At 43.3% G+C, this 24,534-nt stretch overlaps 1 protein-coding gene across 2 annotated transcripts in view; it reads left to right on the top strand.

Moving 5' to 3' along the window:
* LOC140200362 (slit homolog 3 protein-like) overlaps positions 1–24,534 on the top strand; it is a 669,401-nt gene that overhangs the window by 42,262 nt on the left and 602,605 nt on the right. The window contains exon 2 of one of the 2 annotated variants that reach the window (XM_072263583.1): positions 24,437–24,508. The exons of the other annotated variant lie outside the window; for it this stretch is intronic. Within the exon in view, the coding sequence (XP_072119684.1) occupies positions 24,437–24,508 (72 nt within the window). The remainder of the gene's footprint in view (positions 1–24,436; positions 24,509–24,534) is intronic. 2 annotated transcript variants of the gene reach the window in all.

Genomic DNA, 24,534 nt, shown 5'->3' with positions numbered 1-24,534 from the left:
ACTCTCCTCTCCAATTAGATCCCTTCTTCTCCAGCCCTTTACTTTTCCTACTCATCTGGCTTCACCTATCACTTTCTAGCTATCCCCTTTCCCCTTCCGCACCTTTTTATTCTGGCACCTTCCCTTTTCCTTTTCAGTCCTGAAGAAGGGTCTCGACCCAAAACATGGACTGTTTATTCATTTCCAGAGGCCCCGTCTGATCTGCAGAGTTCCTCCAGTATTTGGTGTGTGTTGCTCTGGATCTCCAGCCTCTGCAGAATTTCACGAGTTTATAACTGTTGTTGAGTTTGTTGGTCCTGACATGGATGTGGTGTAGCTCCTTCCCTGGTAGGAGTGCGCAAACAGACCATGAGCAGGGTAGGTGGGACCTGTGTGATACAGCTGGCCTTGTCTGGGTGGCATGTAGGCTGCTGTTGGTGATGAATTGGGCAGTTTTAACTACCCGTTGTAGAGCCCTCCTGCCTTCCACTGAATGGTTTTTGTGCCACAGGTGATGCATGTTAGGATGCACTCAGCTGTACATCTGTAAAATGACGTGAGTATGGATGTGCATAGTCCAGCTCTCTTCAGCCTCTTCAGAAAGTAGTGGCATTGGTGAGCTTTCTTGACTGTGGAGGATGTGCTCTGGGACTATGGGAGGTCGGGTGAGACGTGCGCTCCCAGGAGACTGACTCTGCTCAAGGAGTGTGCATGGTGCAAGTTTTCCTAAAGTTAATAATCATCTCCTCTCTCTTGTCGCTGGTTTATTTTTAGACTTTTAATACCAGCTTTGAGCAGTTAAAATATGGTTGCAGTCAACAGTCTGTTCCCACTTAGAGTTGAATTAACTTCGGTTGAAGGAGAAAACTTGTGACTCCAGGATAATGTGGAAATTTACTGAGCTGATTTGAAACAAGTCCATAAACTAGATTTGCAGAAAATCCATTTGCATTTTTAGTATGTATAAATTTTGGGTCTGTTTCGCAGTGCTCCAACTTGTGGTGACCTACCCCATTACGATATTGGATCGAGAATTTCTGGTGCTATTCACCTAAGCTGCGTTGTAATTTTCCCATTAGATTTTTCACTGGTACACATATTATTAACATATGTAGAGCCTATATTTTACTCAGTGGAAGAGATTGGATCCAATTACTTTGATTTACAACTTGGATTTACTAATAGATGGATGAACAAGGGCCCCATCATGGTAAATGCTGTGATTCAGAGTGCACCACCCACCCCACCCCCATCTCTACCAGGTTGGGATATTATCTCTACCTGTCGAAAATCCACTCCTGTCATTTTGTTGTTCCTTGAAGTCCTTGTTAAAGTTTCCTGAGTTGGCGCAGTGACAGATCCATTGAACTGTGTCCGACTGCTATGACTTCTGGTTGGGGTAATGACCATATTAGATCAGATTATGAGAACACTCAGTCCTCTTTTATTGTCATTTTGAAATGCATACATGCATTAAGAAATGATACAATGTTTTTCCGGAGTGATATCACAGAAAACAAGACAGACCGAAGACTAACACTGACAGAACCACATAATTATAACATATAGTTACAGCAGTGCAAAACAATACCATAATTTGATAAAGAACAGACCGTAGACACAGTAAAAAAAATGTCTCAAAGTCCGGAGTCTATCGACTCCCAAGTCCCTGATAGCAGGCGGCAAAAGGGAGAAACTCCCTGCCATAAACCTCCAGGCACCGTCAACTTGCCGATGCCTTGGAAGCAGCCGACCCCAGCCGACCCTGAGTCCATCCATCCAAAAACTCCGAGCTTCCAAGTAGCCTCTCCGATACAGCCTCCCGAGCGCCATCCTCTGCCGAGCGCCTTCGACCTCTCCCCGGCTGCTGAAACACGCAAAGCCGAGGATTTCGGGGCCTTCAGCTCCAGAGATTCCGGTTACTTACAGTAGCAGCGGTAGCAAAGCAGGCACTTCAGAAGTTTTCCAGATGTTCCTCTATGCTCTCATGTCTGTCTCCATCAAATCAGGATTGTGCACGGTCCCCTACTTGACAAATAACAGGTATTCATCACCGAAGTGGCCGCGCGCGCTGTCGTCGCGCCGCCATCTTCTCCCCCCTCCCTGCCATGGAATAGGTTCAGCTTGTTTCACCTCAGTACTAGTGTCCTATTAAATCTTCCCCCATCTATTCGCCTCTCCTTGTTTTGTCTTATCTTCATATCAGCCTGGGATTAGGGAGGACAGGTAAGAATGCTGTTGCTATCACTTACCTGATATGTGGTGGCATTGGGGAGGGGTAGCATGGGTAATTGATGGTCAGGATATTGGTGGGCCCAGAGGAATTAGGGGAGGCAGGAAGATCATCGTTAGGATGAGGAGTTCCATGGGTAAAATTACAAGGTGAAGAGTATTGGATTGCAGCTGAGGGCCATGGGAGAGGGAAGCAATCATAGGATCATTAAGAGGAGAACTGGGGAAGAGCCTTGTTATTCCTCCTGTTCACCTCCCTGTCTCAGCTTCCATCAATTACCAATTTCCTAAAGTCCAGGAACTGTCTGAAAGTTGAAAACAAAAAGCCAGGAAACATATGAATTCCTAGTCAAGTAGCCTCTTTAGAATACTTATATAATGAAAAAACTTCTTGAGAATAGATTTGTTTCCTAGCCTTCTGCCATTTTGTTTTTGTTCAAACCAGGAAAAAAAGCTGAGTTGTTTTCAATTTCAAATTTTATTTAATTTTTTTCCTTCTGCCCAAGCCACATAAACATTTTGGTAGTTAATAAATGCTCCCAGTTTTCTTCTGAGATCTCGGTGCTCTTTCACTGATTATGCATTATGGCACAATTAAAAGAAGTCTGCAATATTGCTTGCCCCAAGGTCTTGGTCAACCCTTTACTAAACTAAACCAGATTCACTGCTCATTCATCTCTCTGTTTTCCATGTTTGATGCTGTAGTTTGGGAAGGTTGCCAAATTTAGCTGTAGTGAGAACAACGCAGACTTCACCTTGATAGTAATTCATAGCACGAAGCACTTAAGGCCTTTTTGATGAGGTGGCACCCTGTACGATTAATCTCCCTGATGTCTGCATTCACTGTCCGAACAGAACCATCAATCATTCATGCTCACTTTATTTTGTGAAGTTTGATTTTTCTGATGAGAAGGTTGTAATAATTAGCAGCATAACCTTCTGTGGGATGCATGCCAGACGTCATAAGGCACATGTTAAACAAGCATGTACTTCACACTGTTTCCTTTTCTATACACCGGATAGGACATTCCAACCTTCGCTGTATATCTCACAATGCCTGGGTCTATTCTGTGCTTTCATGCCGCAATGCCTCATGCTAACTTTAAGGTGTCATGTGACATGATCATGGTTTTCTGGTCATGCATAACCAATGGCTGAAATCTTTGACACCAGTGACTTAATTTTCTACCTTCATAGTTTAATACCTGTGTGATTTTTCTATCAATGCTTCAGTAATATTTTCAGTAGCTCTGTTTTCCCTTTCTTGGCAAAGTGAGAGCCCAGATTTTGGTATATGGTCTACCTGCACCCCTCAACCTACTTGAAAAGTATCTGTGTGCCTGAGTACACTTGGCATTGAGTACACTTGCCAGGCATTCTTGTGACAAAGACCTTTGTAATTAATGCATGAGCTCGAACAATGTACCTGAATTGTTTGGATGGGCCAGAACTATCCTACTCATGAATGGAGTATAGTGCAGGGAGGTGTATGGTCATGCACATTTGTAGAATGATTATTTTCTAAAAGGGGAGACAATGTGGAAATCGGACGTGGGAGTCCTTGTGCAGGATTCTCTAAAAATTAACTTCCATGTTGAATTGGTGGTAAGGAAGGAAAATGCAAAGTTAGCAATGATTATGCAAGGACTAAAATATAAAAGCAAGGATACCTGACTCACTTAATGTACAAAATCAAAGGTACGAGTTGAGTAAAACAGAGGGATAAGCACACAGCTTTGTTGTGCGACTGTGCTGCTGATGACTGTGGATGAGATGTTGTTGCGAAACCATACAAACTGAGATCTGCAAGTGAAGGAATTGCGGATCCAGTTACAAGATGCAAAGAAACACTGAATGAGGTAGATCCAGGACATATACACAAGAAATTCTGCAGATGCTGGAAATCCATAGTAAGATACACAAAATGCTGAAGGGTTTAGGAATTACTATAAAACCCTCCAATGAGGGAGGTGCTGTTGTAGTCTGGTGCACTGACCCCTACCTTGCCGAGGCACAGCAACAACCCGCAGATACCTCCTCTTATTTACCCCTCAATCATGACCCCACTAAGGAGCAACAGGCCATTGTCTCCCACACCGTCACCAACCTTATCAGCTCAAGGGATATCCCATCCCACTGCTACCAACCTTATAGTTCCCACACCTCGCATTTCCCGTTTCTACCTCCTACCCAAGATCCACAAACCTGCCCATCCTGGCAGACCTATTGTCTCAGCTTGCTCCTGCCCCACCGAACACGTTTCAGCATACCTCGACACGGTTTTATCCCCCCTTGTTCAATCCCTTCCCACCTATGTTCGTGACACTTTTCACGCTCCGAATTTTTTCAATGATTTTAAGTTCCCTGGCCCCCACCGCTTTATTTTCACCATGGATGTCCAGTCCCTATATACCTCCATCCCCTACCAGGAAGGTCTCAAAGCTCCCCACTTCTTTTTGGATTACAGACCTAACCAGTTCCCCTCTACCACCACTCTCCTCCATCTAGCAGAATTAATCCTTACTCTTAATAATTTCTCCTTTGGCTCCTCCCACTTCATCCAAACTAAAGGTGTAGCCATGGGCACCTGTATGGGTCCCAGCTACGCCTGCCTTTTTGTTGGCTTTCTGGAACAATCTATGTTCCGTGCCTATACTGGTATCTGTCCCCCACTTTTCCTTCGCTACATCAACGACTGCATTGGCACTGCTTCCTGTACGCATGCTAAGCTCATTGACTTCATTAACTTTGCCTCCATCTTTCACCCTGCCCTCAAGTTTACCTGGTCCATTTCTTGCACCTCCCTCCACTTTCTTGATCTTTCTGTCTCTATCTCTGGAGACAGCTTATCTAATAATGTCTACTATAAGCCTATGGTCTCTCACAGCTACCCGGACTATTCCTCTTCCCACCCTGTCTCTTGCAAAAATACCATCCCCTTCTTGCAATTCCTCCGTCTCCGCCGCATCTGCTGTCAGGGTGAGGGTTTTCATTCTAGGACGAAGGAGATGTCTTCCTTTTTTAAGGAAAGGGGCTTCCCTTCCTCCACCATCAACTCTGCTCTCAAACGCATCTCTCCCATTCCATGCACATCTGCTCTCACCCCATCCTCCCGCCACCCCTCTAGGAATAGGGTTCCCCTTGTCCTCACCTATCACCCCACCAGCCTCCGGGTCCAACATATAATTCTCCGTAACCTCCGCCACCTCCAACGGGATCCCACCACCAAGCACATCTTTTCCTGAACCCATTTTCTACCTTCTGCATGGATCGCTCCCTACGCGACTCCCTTGTCCATTCGTTCCCCCCATCCCTCCCCACTGATCTCCCTCCTGGCACTTATCCTTGTAAGCAGAACAAGTGCTATACGTGCCCTTACACTTCTTCCCTCACCACCATTCAGGGCCCCAGACAGTCCATCCAGGTGAGGCGACACTTCACCTGTGAGTTGGCTGGGGTGATATACTGCGTCTGGTGCTCCCGGTGCGGCCTTCTATATATTGGCGAGACCCGACGCAGGCTGGAAGACTGTTTCGCTGAACACCTATGCTCTGTCCGCCAGAGAAAGCAGGATCTCCCAGTGGCTACACATTTTAATTCCACGTCCCATTCCCATTCTGATATGTCTATCCACGGCCTCCTCTACTGTAAAAATGAAGCCACACTCAGGTTGGAGGAACAACACCTTATATTCCGTCTGGGGAGCCTCCAACCTGATGGCATGAACATTGACTTCTCTAACTTCTGTTAATGCCCCTCCTCCCCTTTTTACCCCTTCCCTTATTAATTTATTTATTATTTTTTGTTTTTTCCCTTTTTTTCTCTCTCTCTTTTCTCTCCTTCTGTCCTCTCACTGATGTCTCACTGTCCTCTTTGTCTGATGTCTATCTTCCTCTGGGCTCCCCTTCGCCTTTCTTTCTCGCTAGGCCTCCTGTCCTATGATCCTCTGCCTTCTCTAGCCTTGTGTCCCTTTTGCCAATCAACTTTCCAGCTCTTACCTCCATCTCTCCCCCTCCTGTCTTCTCTTATCATTTCAGATCTCCCCCTCCCCCTCCCACTTTCAAATCTCTTACTATCTCTTCTTTCAGTTAGTCGTGACGAAGGGTCTCAGACCAAAACGTCGACTGTACCTCTTCCAGTAGATGCTGCCTGGCCTGCTGTGTTCCACCAGCATCTCATGTGTGTTGCTCGGATTTCCAGCATCTGCAGATTTCCTTGTGTTTGCAGGTTTGAGACATGTTTGATTTGCAGAGGGAACGATAATCATGCTGCATGATCAGAAAATTCAGGTCACAGTGATTCTCTCCAAAGTATAAAGAACACAGGATTTGCCAAGCCCAATTCCCAACTTTGCTTAGTTAGCCAATAGCAGTGCATAGTGGTGAAAACCAATGAAGGATTACTTCTCTAGAGCACTGGTGTGGAATTTAGTTCCTGATCGTTTATGTCTGTGGACTTGGTGGGACTGTGGCATTCAACTATCTCCATTTCTGATGTGAATGTTGACCAACTGTGTGAGATAATGGAGGCTGAGCAGCAGCTATAGATTTACAGCTCAATGAATGACTCGGCACTGAGAGAAGGTAACTAAAGAATACATTGTATGTTGGATATTTACAGGGGAAACTTCTTTGAGGCTTTCTCCGGTTGTTACTATGTTAGCTATGTGGATAATGTATGAAGACACCGAAGTAAAGCACAATTTATGTGTATTCCTTGGGTTTACCCAGCTCTAATGCCAAAGTTGGGCTTACAAGTGGGGCAGCATATTGTGGAAATGCCCTCTCATAAAACGTGAAGCATCTCAGTTCAAACTTGACATTGGAACTATTCCATTCTTGCTAATTTGCCTGGAATATAATTGTCCTGTTCCAAGTAGCTGATTTACTGATCTGATGTAACTTGGCATTCCTATTGTGCCAATGTCCTAACACAGGTTCTTCATGTCAGAAGGCAAAACCTACAATCTCTCTGTTGCAGACATTGGTAATGAGCATGGAGAAAACTCCCTACTTCTGGCACATATTCATGATCTCATTTCCTTCATCTGGGAAGAGAACTTGCCAAAGATCTGAACAATGTTTTAATCATGACAATCTTCAAGAAAGGAAACAATTCTAACTACAGTAATTGCAGATGAGTCTTCTGGCTGTCTGCTCAGGGAAAGTCATCACAGAAATCCTTCTCAATCCCCTTTTCCCAGTTGTCAATGAATTTTTCCCAGAGCTGGACTTCTAATTCCATCTATCAAGAGGTGGTGTGGACTTGATTTTCACAATGCAACAGATCCAAAAATATTATAGGAAGTAGCTTCAAACATTGTACTCAGCTTGTTTACCCACTAACTAAATTGAGAGGAGAAAGGTATGAAGGACCTGTTGTGTAGATTGGTTGAAGAAGATTGGGAGAAGTGTAAGTGCTAAAAAGCTTGGTTAAGTGCTATGAACACTTCATAATAATTAAGTTAAGAGGGAAAACCAGTATTATGTAAAGAAAAACTTATTTATTTGGCACCAGTCTTGTAGAAATGTTTACCTTTCAACTCATGTGACCTGAAAATATTTCCAAACTGTTGCCAATATTTATGGCTTATACAGATGTTATATTTGCTGTGGAAACATCTGTAATGGCAGTTATAATTATTTGTTCACATTTCCTTGATGAGTTATATACCACAAACTGTATGCCTGTAAACATACTCAACAAAGTGCCTTGCACGAAAAAGGCGTTTCAAATTTCCAGCATCTGCAGTTTATTTTTTAAATACAAGTTTCTGGCCAGTAACGAGTGAGAATGAGCTTCCTAACAGAAAATGGTGGAACTTCAGAATCTGTAATGTCATTGTCAGAACCTCTTTTTCCATCTAGACATGACTTTTTTTATTCTTTCATCAATGTGAATACAATGGGCCAGGCCAGTTATCATAATGGAACTTCTCCCCAATGGCAACATGAGCAAGATTTAGGCCACGGGTGATGCCATCGTGCACGCAAAGTGCTCACTGCAGAGACTTCTCTTACATTGGTTGTTTCTTCTTATGCTATCAGGGTACATTCTTCCTAAACAGTTGATGTCTCGTTGTCTATACCTATGAAAGTTCTAGCAGAAAACTAGAATGGCATTAGACCATGCAGTGGAAGGATAAAATCTTAGTTAATTTTCCTGTTTTCCAATGGCCTCAGCCATTTTGTGTGATTTAATTAAGTTACTTCTTCTTTCCCAAGAATGTATTTGCTAATCTGGAAATTAACATTATGACAAAGGCTTCTGAACAAGTCATGGGGGACTTCAGTATGCAGGTAGATTGGAAAAATCAGGTTGGTGCTCAATTCCAGGAGAGTCAATTCAAATCAACTTGGTACAGTACACAGTAAAAATGAAACAACGTTCCTCCAGGATCCTGGTGCTACATGAAACAACACAAAACTACACTAGACTATGTGAGACAGCACAAGGCTACACTAGACTACGTAAAACAACATAAAAACTGCACAAGACTACAGACCTGCACAGGACTACATAAAGTGCACAAAACAGTGCAGGGCAGTACAATAATTAATAAACAAGACAATAGGCATAGTAGAGGACAAATTACAATATAATAATAAACGATGCAGATGTCAGTCTAGACTCTGAGTATTGAGGAGTCTGATGGCTTGGGGGAAGAAACTGTTGCACAGTCTGGTCGTGAGAGCCCGAATGCTTCGGTACCTTCTGCCAGATGGCAGGAGGGAGAAGAGTTTGTGTGAGGGGTGCGTGGGGTCCTTCACAATACTGTTAGCTTTGTGGATGCAACTTGTGGTGTAAATGTCTGTAATAGCGGGAAGAGAGACCCCTGTGATCTTCTCAGCTGACCACACTATCTGCTGCAGGGTCTTGCAATCCGAGACAGTGCAATTTCCGAACCAGGCAGTGATGCAGCTGCTCAGGATGCTGTCGCTACATCTTCTGTAGATCGTTGTGAGGATGGGGGGTGGGATATGGACTTTTCTCAGCCTTCGCAGAAAGTAAAGATGCTGCTGGGCTTTCTTGGCTATGGAGCTGGTGTTGAAGGACCAGGTGAGATTCTCTGCCAGGTGAACACCAAGAAATTTGGTGCTCTTAACGATCTCAATGGAGGGGCCGTCAATGTTCAGCAGAGATTGGTCACTCCGTGCTCTCCTGAAGTCAACAACCATTTCTTTCGTTATATTATAGAAAATTATAGAGTGCCTACAAGATGGCTTTTTAGAATGGTTCATGGGTGAGCCCACTAGAGGATCAGCTACTCTGGATTGGATGTTGTGCAATGAACTAGAATTGATTAGAGGCCTTAAGGTAAAAGAACCCTGAGAGGCAAGTGAGCATAATATGATTGAATTCACCCTGAAATTTGAGAAGCAGGAGCTAAAGTTAGTTCTGTCAGTATTACAGTGGAGTAAAGGGAATTACAGAGCCATAAGAGAGGGGCTGGCCAGAGTTGATTGGTAAAAAACACTGGCAAGGATGACGGCATCGAAGCAGTGGCTGGAATTTCTAGAAGGAAGTCGGAAGGCACAGGTTATGTACCTCCCAAAGCGGAAGAAGTATTCTAAAGGAAAGATGACACAACAGTGGCTATCAAGAGAAGTCAAAGCCAACATAAAAGCCAAAGAGAGGGCATATAATAGAGCAAAAATTAATGGGAACTTAAAGGATTGGGAAGTTTTTAAGAACCAACAGAAGACAATTAAAAAGGGCATTAAGAAGGTAAAGATGGAATACGAAAGTAAGCTAGCCAATAATATTAAAGAAGATACCAGAAGTTTATTCAGATACATAGAGTGTAAAAGAGAGGCAAGACTGGATATCAGACCACTGGAAAATGATGCTGGAAATGTAGTAATAGAGGACAATGTAAATAGTGGATGAACTGAATAAGTATTTTGCATCAGTCTTCACTGTGGAAGACACTAGCAGTACGGTGGAAATTCCAGGTGTCCAAGGTCATGAAGTGACTGAAGTTATCATAACTAGAGAAAGGTTCTTGGGAAACTGAAAGGTCTGCAGGTAGATAAGTAACCTGGACCAGATGGTGTTCTGAAAGAGGTGGCTGAACAGATCGTGGAGGCATGAGAAATGAACTTCCAAGAATCACTAGATTCTGAAATAGTTTGGGAAGACTGGAAAATTGTAAATGTCACTCCACTCTTCAAAAAGAGAAAAAGGCAGAAGAAAGGAAACTGTACGCTTGTTTGTCTGACCTCAGTGGTTGGGAAGATGTTGGCGTCGATTATTAAGGATGAGGTCTCAGGGTACTTGGAGGCACAAAATCAGTGAAAGTCAGCATGGTTTCCTGAAGGGAAAATCTTGCCTGACAGATGTGTTGGAATTCTTTGAAGAAATTTAGATTTAGATTATGAGAACACTCAGTCCTCTTTTATTGTCATTTAGAAATGCATACATGCATTAAGAAATGATACAGTGTTTCTCCGGAGTGATATCACAGAAAACAGGACAAACCAAAGACTAACACTGACAGAACCACATAATTATAACATATAATTACAGCAGTGCAAAGCAATACCATAATTTGTTGAAGAACAGACCATGGGCACAGTAAAAGAAAAGTCTCAAAGTCCAGAGTCGATTGACTCCTGAGTCCCCAGTAGCAGGCGGCAAAAGGGAGAAACTCCCTGCCATAAACCTCCAGGCACTATCAACTTGCCGATGCCTTGGAAGCAGCCGACCACAGCCGACACTGAGTCCATCCATCCGAAAAATTCGGGCTTCCAACCAGCCTCTCCGATACAGCCTCCCGAGTGCCATCCTCTGCCGAGTGCCTTCAACCTCGCCCCGGCCGCTGAAACACGCAAAGCCGAGGACTTCGGGGCCTTCAGCTCTGGAGATTCCGGTTACCATACAGTAGCAGCGACAGCGAAGTGGACATTTCAGAAGTTTTCCAGATGTTCCTCCGTGCTCTCACGTCTGTCTCCATCAAATCAGAATTGTGCACGGTCCCCTACTTGACAGATAACAGACATCATCGCCAAAGTGGCCGCGCGCGCTGCCGTCGCACTGCCATCTTCTCCCCCCTCCCGGGAGGATTTAATCTTCACCCCCCCTCCTGGGAGGATTTAAATAAGCAGGATGGTCAAAGGAGAAGCAACTGATGTTGTTTGCTTGGATTTTCAGAAGGCCCTTGACAAGGTGCCACACATGAAGCTGCTCAGCTAGCAATGAGCCTATGATATTACAGGAAAGATTCTAGCATAGCTAAAGCAGTGGCTGATTGGTGGTTGATTGGCAGGAGTCAAAGAGTGGGAATAAAGGGAGCCTTTTCTGGCTGGCTGCCGGTGAACAGTGGTGATAAAAGAGGGGTCTGTGTTGGGACTGATTCTTTTAATGTCGTATCTCAATGATTGGATAGTGTAATTGATGGCTTGATTGCAAAGTTTGCAGACAATATGAAGATAGCTGAAGGGGCAGGTAGTTTTGAGGAAGTAGAGAGGCTACAGAAGGACTTAGACAGATTAGGTGAATGGGCAAAGAAATGGCAGATGGAATGCAGTGTCAGGAAGTGTAAGGTCATGCACTTTGGTAGAAGAAATTAAAAGGGTGTTGATTTTCTAAATGGGGAGAAAATACAAAAAAAAACTGAGGTGCAAAGGGACTTGGGAGTCCTTGTGCAGGATTTCCTAAAGGTAAACGTACAGGCTGAGTCTGTGGTGAGGAAGGCAAATGCAATGTTAGCATTCTTTTCAAGAGGCCTAGAATACTGTATAAAAGCAAGGATGTAATGTTGAGATTTATAAAATACAGGTGAGGCCTCACTTGGAGTATTGTGAGCAGTTTTAGGCCCCTTATCTTAGAAAGGATGTGCTGAAACTGGAGAGAGTGCAAAGGAGGTTCACAAAAATGATTCCAGGTTTGAATGGCTTGTCACATGTAGAGTGTTTGATGGCTCTGGGCTTGTATTTGCTTTAATTCAGGAGAATGAGGAATGACCTCATTGAGACCTATTGATTTGTAAAAGGCCTTGATAGAGTGGATATAGAGAGGATGTTTCCCATGGTGGGAGAGTCTAAGATCAATGGACGCAGCCTCAGAATAGAGGGGCATCCTTTTAGAACGGAGATGAGGAGGAATTGCTTCAGCCAGAGAGTGGGGAATCTTTGCCACAGGCATCTGTGGAGGCCAAGTCATTGAGTATATTTAAGGCAGAGGTTGATAGGTTCTTGATTGGTCATGGCATGAAGAGATACAGAGGGAAGGCAGGGGATTAGGGCTGAGAGGAAAATTGGATCAGCCATGATGAAATGGCAGAGCAGACTCAATGGTCCAAAGGGACTGCTCCTATGTCTTATGGTCTTACCCATACTAATACTTCTTGTTTTCTGACATATAGGTATTGTTTCTTTGATAATATTTTCCTTTTTTATCCATGGGCCAGCAGACTGTTGAGGACGAGAGCTGGTGCCCCCTCCTTCAACACCACCGGTCCACCAGGTCAGCAGGTTCCAGATTTGCAGTTCTATGCAGTCAGGAGGCACAATAGCTGGTGACCCCCTAGGCGTGCAAATTGGTGAGATCAGAGTTCAAGACCTAGTGCTCAACTGGCAAAATTTGTGGGTTGATACAAAAGTTGAAGTCTGTAGGGTCAATCAGAAGTCCAGAAGTCTGCAGATGCCTGGGTTTGGGAGTCCACTGGGGAAGTTCAAGCCAAATGTTTGCAAATACTTGAGTCCGCTGGAGGCTGAAGACCACCTGTCCTGGGCTTGGAGGACTGTATGTGCATTGGTGGGTGGGTGGGAGGAAAGGGGTTTATTTTACTGTTGTTGCTTTGTCGCATATTATGTTCAGTTTTGTTGTCCTCTGTGTTGTTCTGCCAAGCATTGTGGGCATGCTACAGTGTGTTTTGTATTGTTCTGGCAAGCATTGTGGGCATACTACAGTGTGTTCTGTATTGTTCTGCCAAGCATTGTGGGCATGCTACAGTGTGCTCTGTATTGTTCTGCCAAGCATTGTGGGCACGCTACAGTGTGTTCTGTATTGTACTGGCAAGCATTGTGGGCATACGACAGTGTGTTTTGTATTGTTCTGGCAAGCATTGTGGGCACGCTACAGTGTGTTCTGTACTGTTCTGCCAAGCATTGTGGGCATACTACAGTGTGCTCTGTATTGTTCTGCCAAGCATTGTGGGCATGCTACAGTGTGCTCTGTATTGTTCTGGCAAGCATTGTGGGCATGCTATAGTGTGTTCTGTATTGTTCTGCCAAGCATTGTGGGCACGCTACAGTGTGTTCTGTATTGTTCTGGCAAGCATTGTGGGCATACAGCAGTGTGTTTTGTATTGTTCTGCCAAGCATTGTGGGCACGCTACAGTGTGTTATGTATTGTTCTGCCAAGCATTGTGGGCATACTACAGTGTGCTCTGTATTATTCTGCCAAGCATTGTGGGCATGCTACAGTGTGCTCTGTATTGTTCTGCCAAGCATTGTGGGCACGCTATAGTGTGCTCTGTATTGTTCCGCCAAGCATTGTGGGCACGCTACATTGTGTTCTGTATTGTTCTGCTAAGCATTGTGGGCACACTACAGTGTGCTCAGTATTGTTCTGCCAAGCATTGTGGGCATGCTACAGTGTGTTTTGTATTGCTCTGCCAAGCATTGTGGACATGCTACAGTGTGCTCTGTATTGTTCTGCCAAGCATTGTGGGTATGCTACAGTGTGCTCTGCATTGTTCTGCCAAGCATTGTGGGCATGCTACAGTGTGTTTTGTATTGTTCTGTCAAGCATTGTGGGCATGCTACAGTGTGTTCTGTATTGTTCTGCCAAGCATTGGGGGCATACTACAGTGTGCTCTGTATTGTTCTGCCAAGCATTGTGGGCATGCTACAGTGTGCCCTGTATTGTTCTGCCAAGCATTGTGGGCATGCTATAGTGTGCTCTGTATTGTTCTGCCAAGCATTGTGGGCACGCTACGTTGTGTTCTGTATTGTTCTGGCAAGCATTGTGGGCATACTGCAGTGTGTTCTGTATTGTTCTGCCAAGCATTGTGGGCATGCTACAGTGTGCTCTGTATTGTTCTGCCAAGCATTGTGGACATGCTACAGTGTGTTTTGTATTGTTCTGCCAAGCATTGTGGGCATGCTACAGTGTGTTCTGTATTGTTCTGCCAAGCATTGTGGGCATGCTACAGTGTGCTCTGTATTGTTCTGCCAAGCATTGTGGGCATGCTACAGTGTGCTCTGTATTATTCTGGCAAGCATTGTGGGCATGCTATAGTGTGCTCTGTATTGTTCTGCCAAGCATTGTGGGCACGCTACAATGTGTTCTGTATTGTTCTGCCAAGCATTGTGGGCATACTACAGTGTGTTTTGTATTGTTCTGCCAAGCATTGTGGGTACGCTACAGTGTGTTCTGTATTGTTCTGCCAAGCATTGTGGGCATGCTACAGTGTGCTCTGTATTGTTCTGCCAAGCATTGTGGGCATGCTATAGTGTGCTCTGTATTGTTCTGCCAAGCATTGTGGGCACGCTACGTTGTGTTCTGTATTGTTCTGCCAAGCATTGTGGGCATGCTACAGTGTGCTCTGTATTGTTCTGCCAAGCATTGTGGACATGCTACAGTGTGTTTTGTATTGTTCTGCCAAGCATTGTGGACATGCTACAGTGTGTTTTGTATTGTTCTGCCAAGCATTGTGGGCATGCTACAGTGTGCTCTGTATTGTTCTGCCAAGCATTGTGGGCATGCTACAGTGTGTTCTGTATTGTTCTGCCAAGCATTGTGGGCATACTACAGTTTGTTCTGTATTGTTCTGCCAAGCATTGTGGGCATGCTACAGTGTGTTCTGTCTTGTTCTGCCAAGCATTGTGGGCATACTACATTGTGTTTTGTATCATTCTGCCAAGCATTGTGGGCATACTACAGTGTGCTCTGTATTGTTCTGCCAAGCATTGTGGGTATGCTACAGTGTGCTCTGTATTGTTCTGGCAAGCATTGTGGGCATACTACATTGTGTTTTGTATTGTTCTGCCAAGCATTGTGGGCATGCTACAGTGTGTTCTGTATTGTTCTGCCAAGCATTGCGGGCATGCTACAGTGTGTTCTGTATTGTTCTGCCAAGCATTGTGGGCATACTACATTGTGTTCCATATTGTTCTGCCAAGCATTGTTGGCATGCTACAGTGTGCTCTGTATTGTTCTGGCAAGCATTGTGGGCATGCTATAGTGTGCTCTGTATTGTTCTGCCAAGCATTGTGGGCATGCTACAGTGTGTTCTGTATTGTTCTGGCAAGCATTGTGGGCATGCTACAGTGTGTTCTGTATTGTTCTGCCAAGCATTGTGGGCATGCTATAGTGTGTTCTGTATTGTTCTGCCAAGCATTGTGGGCATGCTACAGTGTGCTCTGTATTGTTCTGGCAAGCATTGTGGGCATGCTACAGTGTGTTCTGTATTGTTCTGGCAAGCATTGTGGGCATGCTACAGTGTGTTCTGTATTGTTCTGCCAAGCATTGTGGGCATGCTACAGTGTGTTCTGTATTGTTCTGGCAAGCATTGTGGGCATGCTACAGTGTGTTTTGTATTGTTCTGCCAAGCATTGTGGGCATACTACATTGTGTTCTGTATTGTTCTGCCAAGCATTGTGGGCATGCTACAGTGTTCTCTGTATTGTTCTGCCAAGTATTGTGGGCATGCTACAGTGTGTTCTGTATTGTTCTGCCAAGCATTGTGGGCATGCTACAGTGTCTTTTGTATAGTTCTTCCAAGCATTGTGGGCATGGTGCAGTGTGTTCTCTGTTGTTCTGCCAAGCATTGTGGGCATGCTACAGTGTGTTTTGTATTGTTCTGCCAAGCATTGTGGGCATACTACATTGTGTTCTGTATTGTTCTGCCAAGCATTGTGGGCATGCTACAGTGTTCTCTGTATTGTTCTGCCAAGTATTGTGGGCATACTACAGTGTGTTCTATGTTGTTCTGCCAAGCATTGTGGGCACGCTACAGTGTGTTCTGTGTTGTTCTGCCAAGCATTGTGGGCATGCTACATTGTGTTCTGTATTGTTCTGCCAAGCATTGTGGGCATGCTACAGTGTGTTCTGTATTGTTCTGCCAAGTATTATGGGCATGCTACAGTGTGTTCTGTATTGTTCTGCCAAGCATTGTGGGCATGCTACAGTGTCTTTTGTATAGTTCTTCCAAGCATTGTGGGCATGGTACAGTGTGTTCTGTGTTGTTCTGCCAAGCATTGTGGGCATGCTACAGTGTGTTCTGTATTGTTCTGCCAAGCATTGTGGGCATGCTACAGTGTCTTTTGTATAGTTCTGCCAAGCATTGTGGGCATGGTGCAGTGTGTTCTGTGTTGTTCTGCCAAGCATTGTGGGCATACTACAGTGTGTTATGTATTGTTCTGCCAAATATTATGGGCATGCTACAGTGTGTTCTGTATTGTTCTGCCAAGCATTGTGGGCATGCTACAGTGTCTTTTGTATAGTTCTTCCAAGCATTGTGGGCATGCTACAGTGTGTTCTGTATTGTTCTGCCAAGCATTGTGGGCATGCTACAGTGTCTTTTGTATAGTTCTGCCAAGCATTGTGGGCATGCTACAGTGTGTTCTGTGTTGTTCTGCCAAGCATTGTGGGCATGCTATGTTTGTGCTGGAATGTGTGGTTGTTCATGCAAACAATGCATTTCACTGGATGTTTCAATGTTTTGAAATGAATTTGAATCCAATATTGAACAATTTAGCATGTTGTTTTAGAAATTTCTCCAGGTGTGGTTCTAGATAACAGGTGTTTTTCCAAACAATATTTAATTTCTGAGTATTTTTCCCAGAAATTTTTGGTCTACAAAGTAGGCAGACATTCTGAATGCTGATTTCTCCTTCTACTTTTGTAAGAATCTAGTCCCTGCATAAAAAATTAAAACAATTTGAAAATACATGATTCATTCAGGACTGGTGTGAATGGGTAGTTGATAGTTGATGTGGACTGAATGGGCCAGAGAGCCTGTTGCTGTGCTTAATGTCTTCTGAGTCTCTACAAAGTACACTCTTTTCTAATGGCACCTTGCTGAAGGACTTAATGTAATGTTAGTGTCTGTATCAGTATCCATGTCAATGCACCATTTCTTTTTGTTTAAGTTGCTGCCTTTTCCCGTGACATGTAGATTGTTTAATATTTTCTCTTCAGGCTGCTTCAATATTATACAGACTTCTTCTTTGTGCCTTTCTGTTGTCAGAATGCTCCTTGTTTGCCAGACCCATACCCTGTGCAACACACCCAGCTCAACAAAGCTGTGCTTCCTATTTCCTGTCCAAAGCCTACCCACCCATCACTTTTCAGTTTCAGTCTTGTTTAAATCTTTTTTATGGTCTATCCCAATTTCTCTAAAGTGATGTATCTGTGCAGATGTCTAATAATTCTCCTCTCCTCCAACTCTGGCTTCTAGCCAACTGTCTTCAACCACCTAAGCTTCAGTTCTGAACTGCTGCCCTCCTAAACTTCTCAAGCATCCCAACATCCATTAAGTCCCCTGTCTTTGACCAAACTTTTGGCTTTACTTTCTGATATAGTTCTTCTCTGACTTGCTGTGTATTTTCCAAATCTTTGAATATTGATCAGCTTTTACCTCTCCCCTGACTTGAAGTAGATAGTGTTTCAATTAATTTTCCTTTATCCTCCTGAGTATTGATTCAGTAATTAACCCTCAGTTTCCTTGTCACTAAGCATCTGTATCATGTCTGCAGTGAATTTATCAATATTGTATTGCTTCCAGAAGTTTAATATGGTGTGTTTTCCACGGAACTGTATCCATTTGTAGTCTTGAAGTAAAAGGTGAGATAGATATTCAGTGTTCTTAGTTTTTTTTGTTAAACTTGCGTTCAAAATAGCAGCTGCCATTTGAAAGGTCACAAACACTTGTAAGTAAACTTTTAACTATTAAGTTAGATTGGATTAGATTAGTTTCAACCTTATTGTCATTGTGCCAAGTACAGATACAAAGCCAATGAAATGCAATTAGCATCTAACCAGAAGTGCGAAAGAATAGTATTATTTAGAAAGTAACTGTGAATAAAAAGTAAGCGCTACAGCACACAAATATAAAAGTACTGAGACAGTACGATATGGATGCAATACTGCTTAGCGCTGTAATGTGAAGTTCAGCAGGGTCACAGCCTCAGGGAAGAAGCTCTTCCTGTGCCTGCTGGTGTGGGAGCGGAGGCTCCCGTAGCACCTACCGGATTGGAGGAGATTAAAAAGTCCATGGTTAGGGTGAGATACATCCTTGATAATGCTTTTCACCCTGCCCAGGCAGCGCTTATGGAAGACGTTCTCAGTGGTGGGCAATTGGGTGCCGATAATCCGCTGGGCAGTTTTCACCAAACGCTGGAGTGCTTTGCGGTCTGATACAGGACAATTGCCATACCACACTGAGATGCAGTTGGTGAGTATGCTCTCAATGGTACAGTAGTAAAAGTCTGTCAGTATCCTGAGACAGAGGTGAGCTTTCTTGATGCTCCGCAGGAAATAAAGCTGCTGTTGCACAATTTTGATCAGGATGGAGGAGTTCAGGGACCAGGTGAGATCCTCGAAAATGTGGACACCAAGGAATTTGAAGCTTGATACACGCTCCACTACAGCTCTACTGATGTAAATGGGGACAGGGCCAGGTTGTTATCGGCACACCACGTAGCCAGGTGCTGGACCTTGTCCCTGTAGGCCGTCTCGTCATCCCCTCTGATCAGGCCAACCACCGTGGTATCATCTGCGAACTTGATGATGGAGTTAGAACCGTGTACAGGAACGCAGTCATAGGTGAAAAGGGAGTACAGAAGAGGGCTCAGCACACAGCTTTGAGCCACGCCTGTATTCAGGGTGAGAATGGAGGAGGAGAGGTTGTCTAACTTAACAGATTGGGGTCTGTTGGTCAGAAAGTCCAAGGTCCAATTGCAAAGGGATGAGCTGATACCAAGCTGGCAAAATTTGGTGATCAGCTTGGAGGGGATCACAGTATTGAATGCCAAGCTAAAGTCAGTGAACAGCATTCTGACGTAAGAGTTGGGGCTGTCCAGGTGGGTCAGGGTAGAGTGAAGTCTCGTGGAGATGGCATCGTCTGTAGGCCTGTTTGGTGCGATAGGCAAATTGATGGAGGTCCAGGGTAGTTGGCAGACAGGATTTCAGATGTGATAGAACCAGTCTCTCAAAGCACTTTGCAATGATGGGGGTGAGTGCAACTGGACGGAAGTCATTCAGGCCCTTGGCAGTGGAATGCTTCGGCACTGGTGTGATGGTGGCGATCTTGAAGCTTGTGAGGGCAACTGCCTGGACCAGGGACAGATTGAAAATGTCTGTGAGGACCCTGACCAACTGTCCTGCACAGACTCTGAGCACACGGCCAGGTATGAAGCCACACTCAGGTTGGAGGAACAACACCTTATATTCCGTCTGGGTAGCCTCTAACCTGATGGCATGAACATCCGCTAAGGCCCCACCTCCCCCTCATACCCCATCTGTTACTTATTTTTATGCACACATTCTTTCTCTCACTCTCCTTTTTCTCCCTCTGTCCCTCTGAATATACCTCTTGCCCATCCTCTGGGTTCCCCCCCACTTGTCTTTCTTCCCGGACCTCCTGCCCCATGATCCTCTCGTATCCCCTTTTGCCTATCACCTGTCCAGCTCTTGGCTCTATCCCTCCCCCTCCTGTCTTCTCCTATCATTTTGGATCTCCCCCTCCCCCTCCAACTTTCAAATCCCTTACTCACTCTTCTTTCAGTTAGTCCTGACGAAGGGTCTCGGCCTGAAACGTCGACTGCACCTCTTCCTACAGATGCTGCCTGGCCTGCTGCGTTCACCAGCAACTTTGATGTGTGTTGATTCCATCCGGACCAGCTGCTTTCCGTATATTCACCCTGCTCAGGGTGGAGCAAACTATATTGCTTGGTTTAACTTCTGGTTATAAATGGAAGTCAGTCTTCAGTTCTTAAAATGAAAATGGAAAGCCACTTGAAGTTAAAAAGCACTCTTTATAGAATAGCTTTGTAAATGGGCTCCGTAATTTAAAGTGCTCTATCTGTAAAGAGTCACTGCACCTGATTTATTCTCACTCAAGAGTAGAATATAAGACAATCGGTTATTTAATTTTGGTTGTTTTAAACAGACAAGTTGACTGTTAAGTTGCTTAGTTCAAGGAAGCTTGTAGAACAGATGGATAATTTCATTTCGCATATCGATAACTAATGCGTTTATGGTTGAAAGTTATATGTACTCAGAAGTTAGTTTTACAGCATTAATAGTAGTTAGGTGAGATCTATATCTCCAAAATACTTTTAAACCATTTATTTTAAAAGGATATCTAAGGAAATAGATAGTGAAGTCTACTGAGTACATAGATGCTTGTGAAGTCACTCAAGTGTGTGAAAGGGTATAAATGTATAGAGCAGTTCAGGCTGATTAGAAATGGGATAAAAACCATCAAGAAGCCATGAAAGAAACAAGGGGTGAATCCATTCCTCCAGCTTCAGATTCTGCAACAGACAACTTGTTTGTCTGCATCTTTGATATGTCTTTTTGGTCTATAGGAATTGTACTGGTGTTTTGGAAATCCATAATCCTTCATGCCTGAGAATAGCTTTGTGCTCTGAGCTTTTGAAAGTGGTTTGTGTTTTAGAGATGGTTTGTAATAGGTTAATGTATTTAAGATAAAGATCCTCTGCGAGCTTTAAATGTGTTTTAAGAGTGTTGTTTGGATTTAAACATGCATCACTGTGAATAAATGGACAGTGCTTTAATCTACTTTGTTAGCTGGAAGTATCTTCTTGGTAGGTTGAGGGGACTCACCGGTCGAGTAGTGGCTATTGGCAGCTAAACTTTCTGTGGAGAATAAACAGGGAAGTAAATTAGTCTTTGAAGATTAGTTAGTTACAGTATAATCTCCCTTTGGTGAGAGTACTCGTAGCTATTTATATCTGATAGAAAGCGATAGAGTTCTAATCTCTTCGCTTCAGTTTAGACCTTCACGGTCAGCAACCCCAATACTAACAGAAAGGATGAGCTTCTTATTTATTTCTAGCCTATAATTTTTCTTTTGTTGAGATGATGAGCTTTATTATGTCACCTGATGCCATTTCTCTTTGACGTATTTTCCCTTATCATCGAAAAGACAATGCCAAGCACCAATAGAATTCAGGGAATCTGTTCCTACTGTGATTGACTAATCTTGGTTCATGATAAAAGATTGTAAGGGAAATCTGTTACACAAGATAATTTGAAAGGTTGTAAGAGGAAACAAAATCACAACAAGGCGATCATTTTTGCAGATCTCCAGTTTTTATTTATTTGACGAGGGATGAGTGGGGATTATACCTGTAGCAGAACTTGCATTGTACAACAACTTCTGTTAACACATGAAAAGCTGAATCACTTACCAAGTGGTCTCAATAAACAATTTTGAGAAAAGAATAAAAATGCTTAAATCCATTCTCAATTTCAGTGACAAATTACAATTAAAACTCAAATATTTAATGCTGAGTTCTTTAATCACAGTGTTTTGTTTCTGCCTCAGAATGATAGTTCAAGATTGATCATTCCCATTTCCCTTTCTTAGCCTGTGGATGCAAGGGAGCTTGATTCAAGAGATGTTTACAGCAAAATAAGTTAAACTGAATGATCTTATGTACGCACTTATACAAAAAAAAATGTAATTAATGATAATTGAGAGTATTTGAAGAGTAAACTATCCAAATTCAAATACAGAATCCATATTCTGAGGGAAAAAGGCAGTGATTTAGAAATAGTAGAATCCTTTGTCGTGGATCTCCTGTGTTTACCCAGGGAAGGGTTGACCTGTGCTCAGGATGGAGAGCAATTCTCATAATTACACTGATCACTGCGGTTAATCAGGAATGCTGTATTTCAAAAGCTTTGTCCGGTATGGCTAAAGTTTCAAAGTGCTCGCTGCCCATCTGCTGAAACACTTCCAGGTTAGGAGTTACGTAGACCTCGGTGGGGTGGGATTACGGGCATGGAGCCTAAAACCCATGTAATAGATTCTCTACACTTCAGCAAAGTGCCCGCCATAGTTGCTGCAGCAGAGAGCACAATTCAAACAGAAACAAGCAGCAGGAAAACAAGTGCTTGTATTCCTAGAGACATGCTATGACCTTAAGAAGTCCCAAAGCACTTCACGGCCAGCTAAGTATTTCTTGAGGCACAATCTCCTTTGTAATATCGGAAATGTGGCAGCTAATTTACACTCTCAAGCTTTCACAAGCAACAATATGATAATGATTATATAATGGTTTTGAATGAGAGGAAAACAGAAGTGGCAGTGCATAAAAGCAAACTTTCAGCTCTTCTTTTGAAAAAACCATGGGGTTCTTTAAGTCTATCTCATTTTAAATGGGTGAATGGCAATACCTTCCAGCTGAGAGCCATGTTTTATGGCAACTCCCAACCAATTCTCGAGACTTTTTCATCACTGTCGTTACTCGAAGAACAGTAGGCAGTAAACAGCACCTCAAGCAGATACCATGAAGTTCATGGATGACACTTATAGTATTTTAACAGCTCATGCAGTTAAAAGATTGATTCCCTACTTTCAAATGCATCTCTGATCAGAGATATTGAGCAGCATAAACATAGAACAGAGAACATAGGGCATTACAGCGGTACACTGGCTCCTCGGCCCTCAATGTTGTACTGATATTTTAACCTACTCTAAAATCAATCTAATCCTTGCCTGCTACATTCCTTCAACTTTCTATCATTCATATGTTTATCTAAGAGTTTCTCAAATGCCCCTAATGTATCTGCCCCTACCACCACCCCTGGCAAGGTGTTCCATGCACCCTCCACTCTTGGTATTAAAAACTTACCTCAGACATATGCTTTGTACTTCCCTCCAATCACCTTAAAATTATACCCCCTTGTATTAGCCATTTCCACCAGGGGAAAATGTCTCTGGTCATCTACTCAATCTATGCCTTTTATCATTTTGTACATATCTATCAAACTACCTATCATCATCCTTCACTCCAAAGAATTGGAAATTAATTCATAAATTTATTTATTTATGTGTCTATTTATTTATTCATTCATTCAGATACAGCTTGGAATAGGTGCTTCTGTGCTGCTCAGCAATCCCCCGATTTACAGCATAATTTACAATGACCTATTAACCTAATAGCTGGTTTGTCTTTGGACTGTGGGAGGAAACTGGAGCACCCAGAGGAAACCCATGCATTCCATGGGACAATGAACAGACTCCTTACAGATGTCATTGGAACTGAACTCTGAACTCTGACGCCCCGAGCTGTAATAGCGTTGTGCTAACCGCTGCTCTGCGATATCACGATGCCGGAAAGAATTATCAATTAAATTGTACATTCATAAAACTGCAGCTCAGCTGAGATTTTCTGGAAATGATATTGTCTCCAGGAGAGATAATTTTACTCCCCACTCAGGGTCTTTTACCAAGACTATTGAACCCCTGTTTTAAAAGTTTTTTTGAGGAAGCATTCAGATTTCTTAAACATTTCCAGTCACAGCCTTGCTAACATGGCAAAGCTTCAATATTTTTCAAAATTGGAAGGAAATGAAGGTGTGTAACACTGCCAAGCACGAGGATCGTGCCATCAAAATATTGGACACTATCATAAAGGAGCTGTGGTGCAAAGACAGCAAGCTCAAAAATAAAGAATAATTCAATCAACTAAATTGCTTCTTTCTTGTCCAAACCATTGACCGAATTGCTACACTCACTTTCAGGATAATGGATGGCTGGGAGAAATTGGCTTGCCCTAATTCAATTTTAATTCATAATCTGAAGGTAAATCCTAACTGTACTACGGACATCAACTGAACTTCAGGATTGATTATGCTGTCATAGGCATATTCTGCGGCTGTTTGTTCTTTGAAATCTTTGACACACTAAATGGTTTAATATCTTTGATTCTATTGCATTGATTTTGGTACAAATACAGTGAAACAAGTTCAGACAATGCAGTGGTTCATTGTCATGCACACTATTAAAGAACATTTGAGAGGACAAACACTTAATGAAAAACATCTGGCAAGTCGTCTGTTGTTTGGCAAGGAGAAAGCAGCTACACAGCTCATCTGTCCTGCCTCAGTGTTGCATTTTATGTCATATATCTGTATTTGACAAAGTTATCTTTGTTTAAAAACATATAAATCATGTTGCTGATGCCCCTTCAAGAGAACATGTCTGTTTCATTTTACAAATACCCTTTCATTTTTGCAGTGATCTGGATAAGAACAACATCACTCGCATTTCCAAGACTGACTTTGTTGGACTAAAGAACCTCAGAGTTCTGTAAGTGGAATCCAGCTGGAGTTTAA

The sequence above is a fragment of the Mobula birostris genome, chromosome 7, assembly GCF_030028105.1.
Source record: "Mobula birostris isolate sMobBir1 chromosome 7, sMobBir1.hap1, whole genome shotgun sequence".
Lineage (NCBI taxonomy): Eukaryota > Metazoa > Chordata > Chondrichthyes > Myliobatiformes > Myliobatidae > Mobula > Mobula birostris.
Note: the sequence above shows the minus strand (reverse complement) of the source record. Positions and strands in the feature narration are given on the sequence as shown.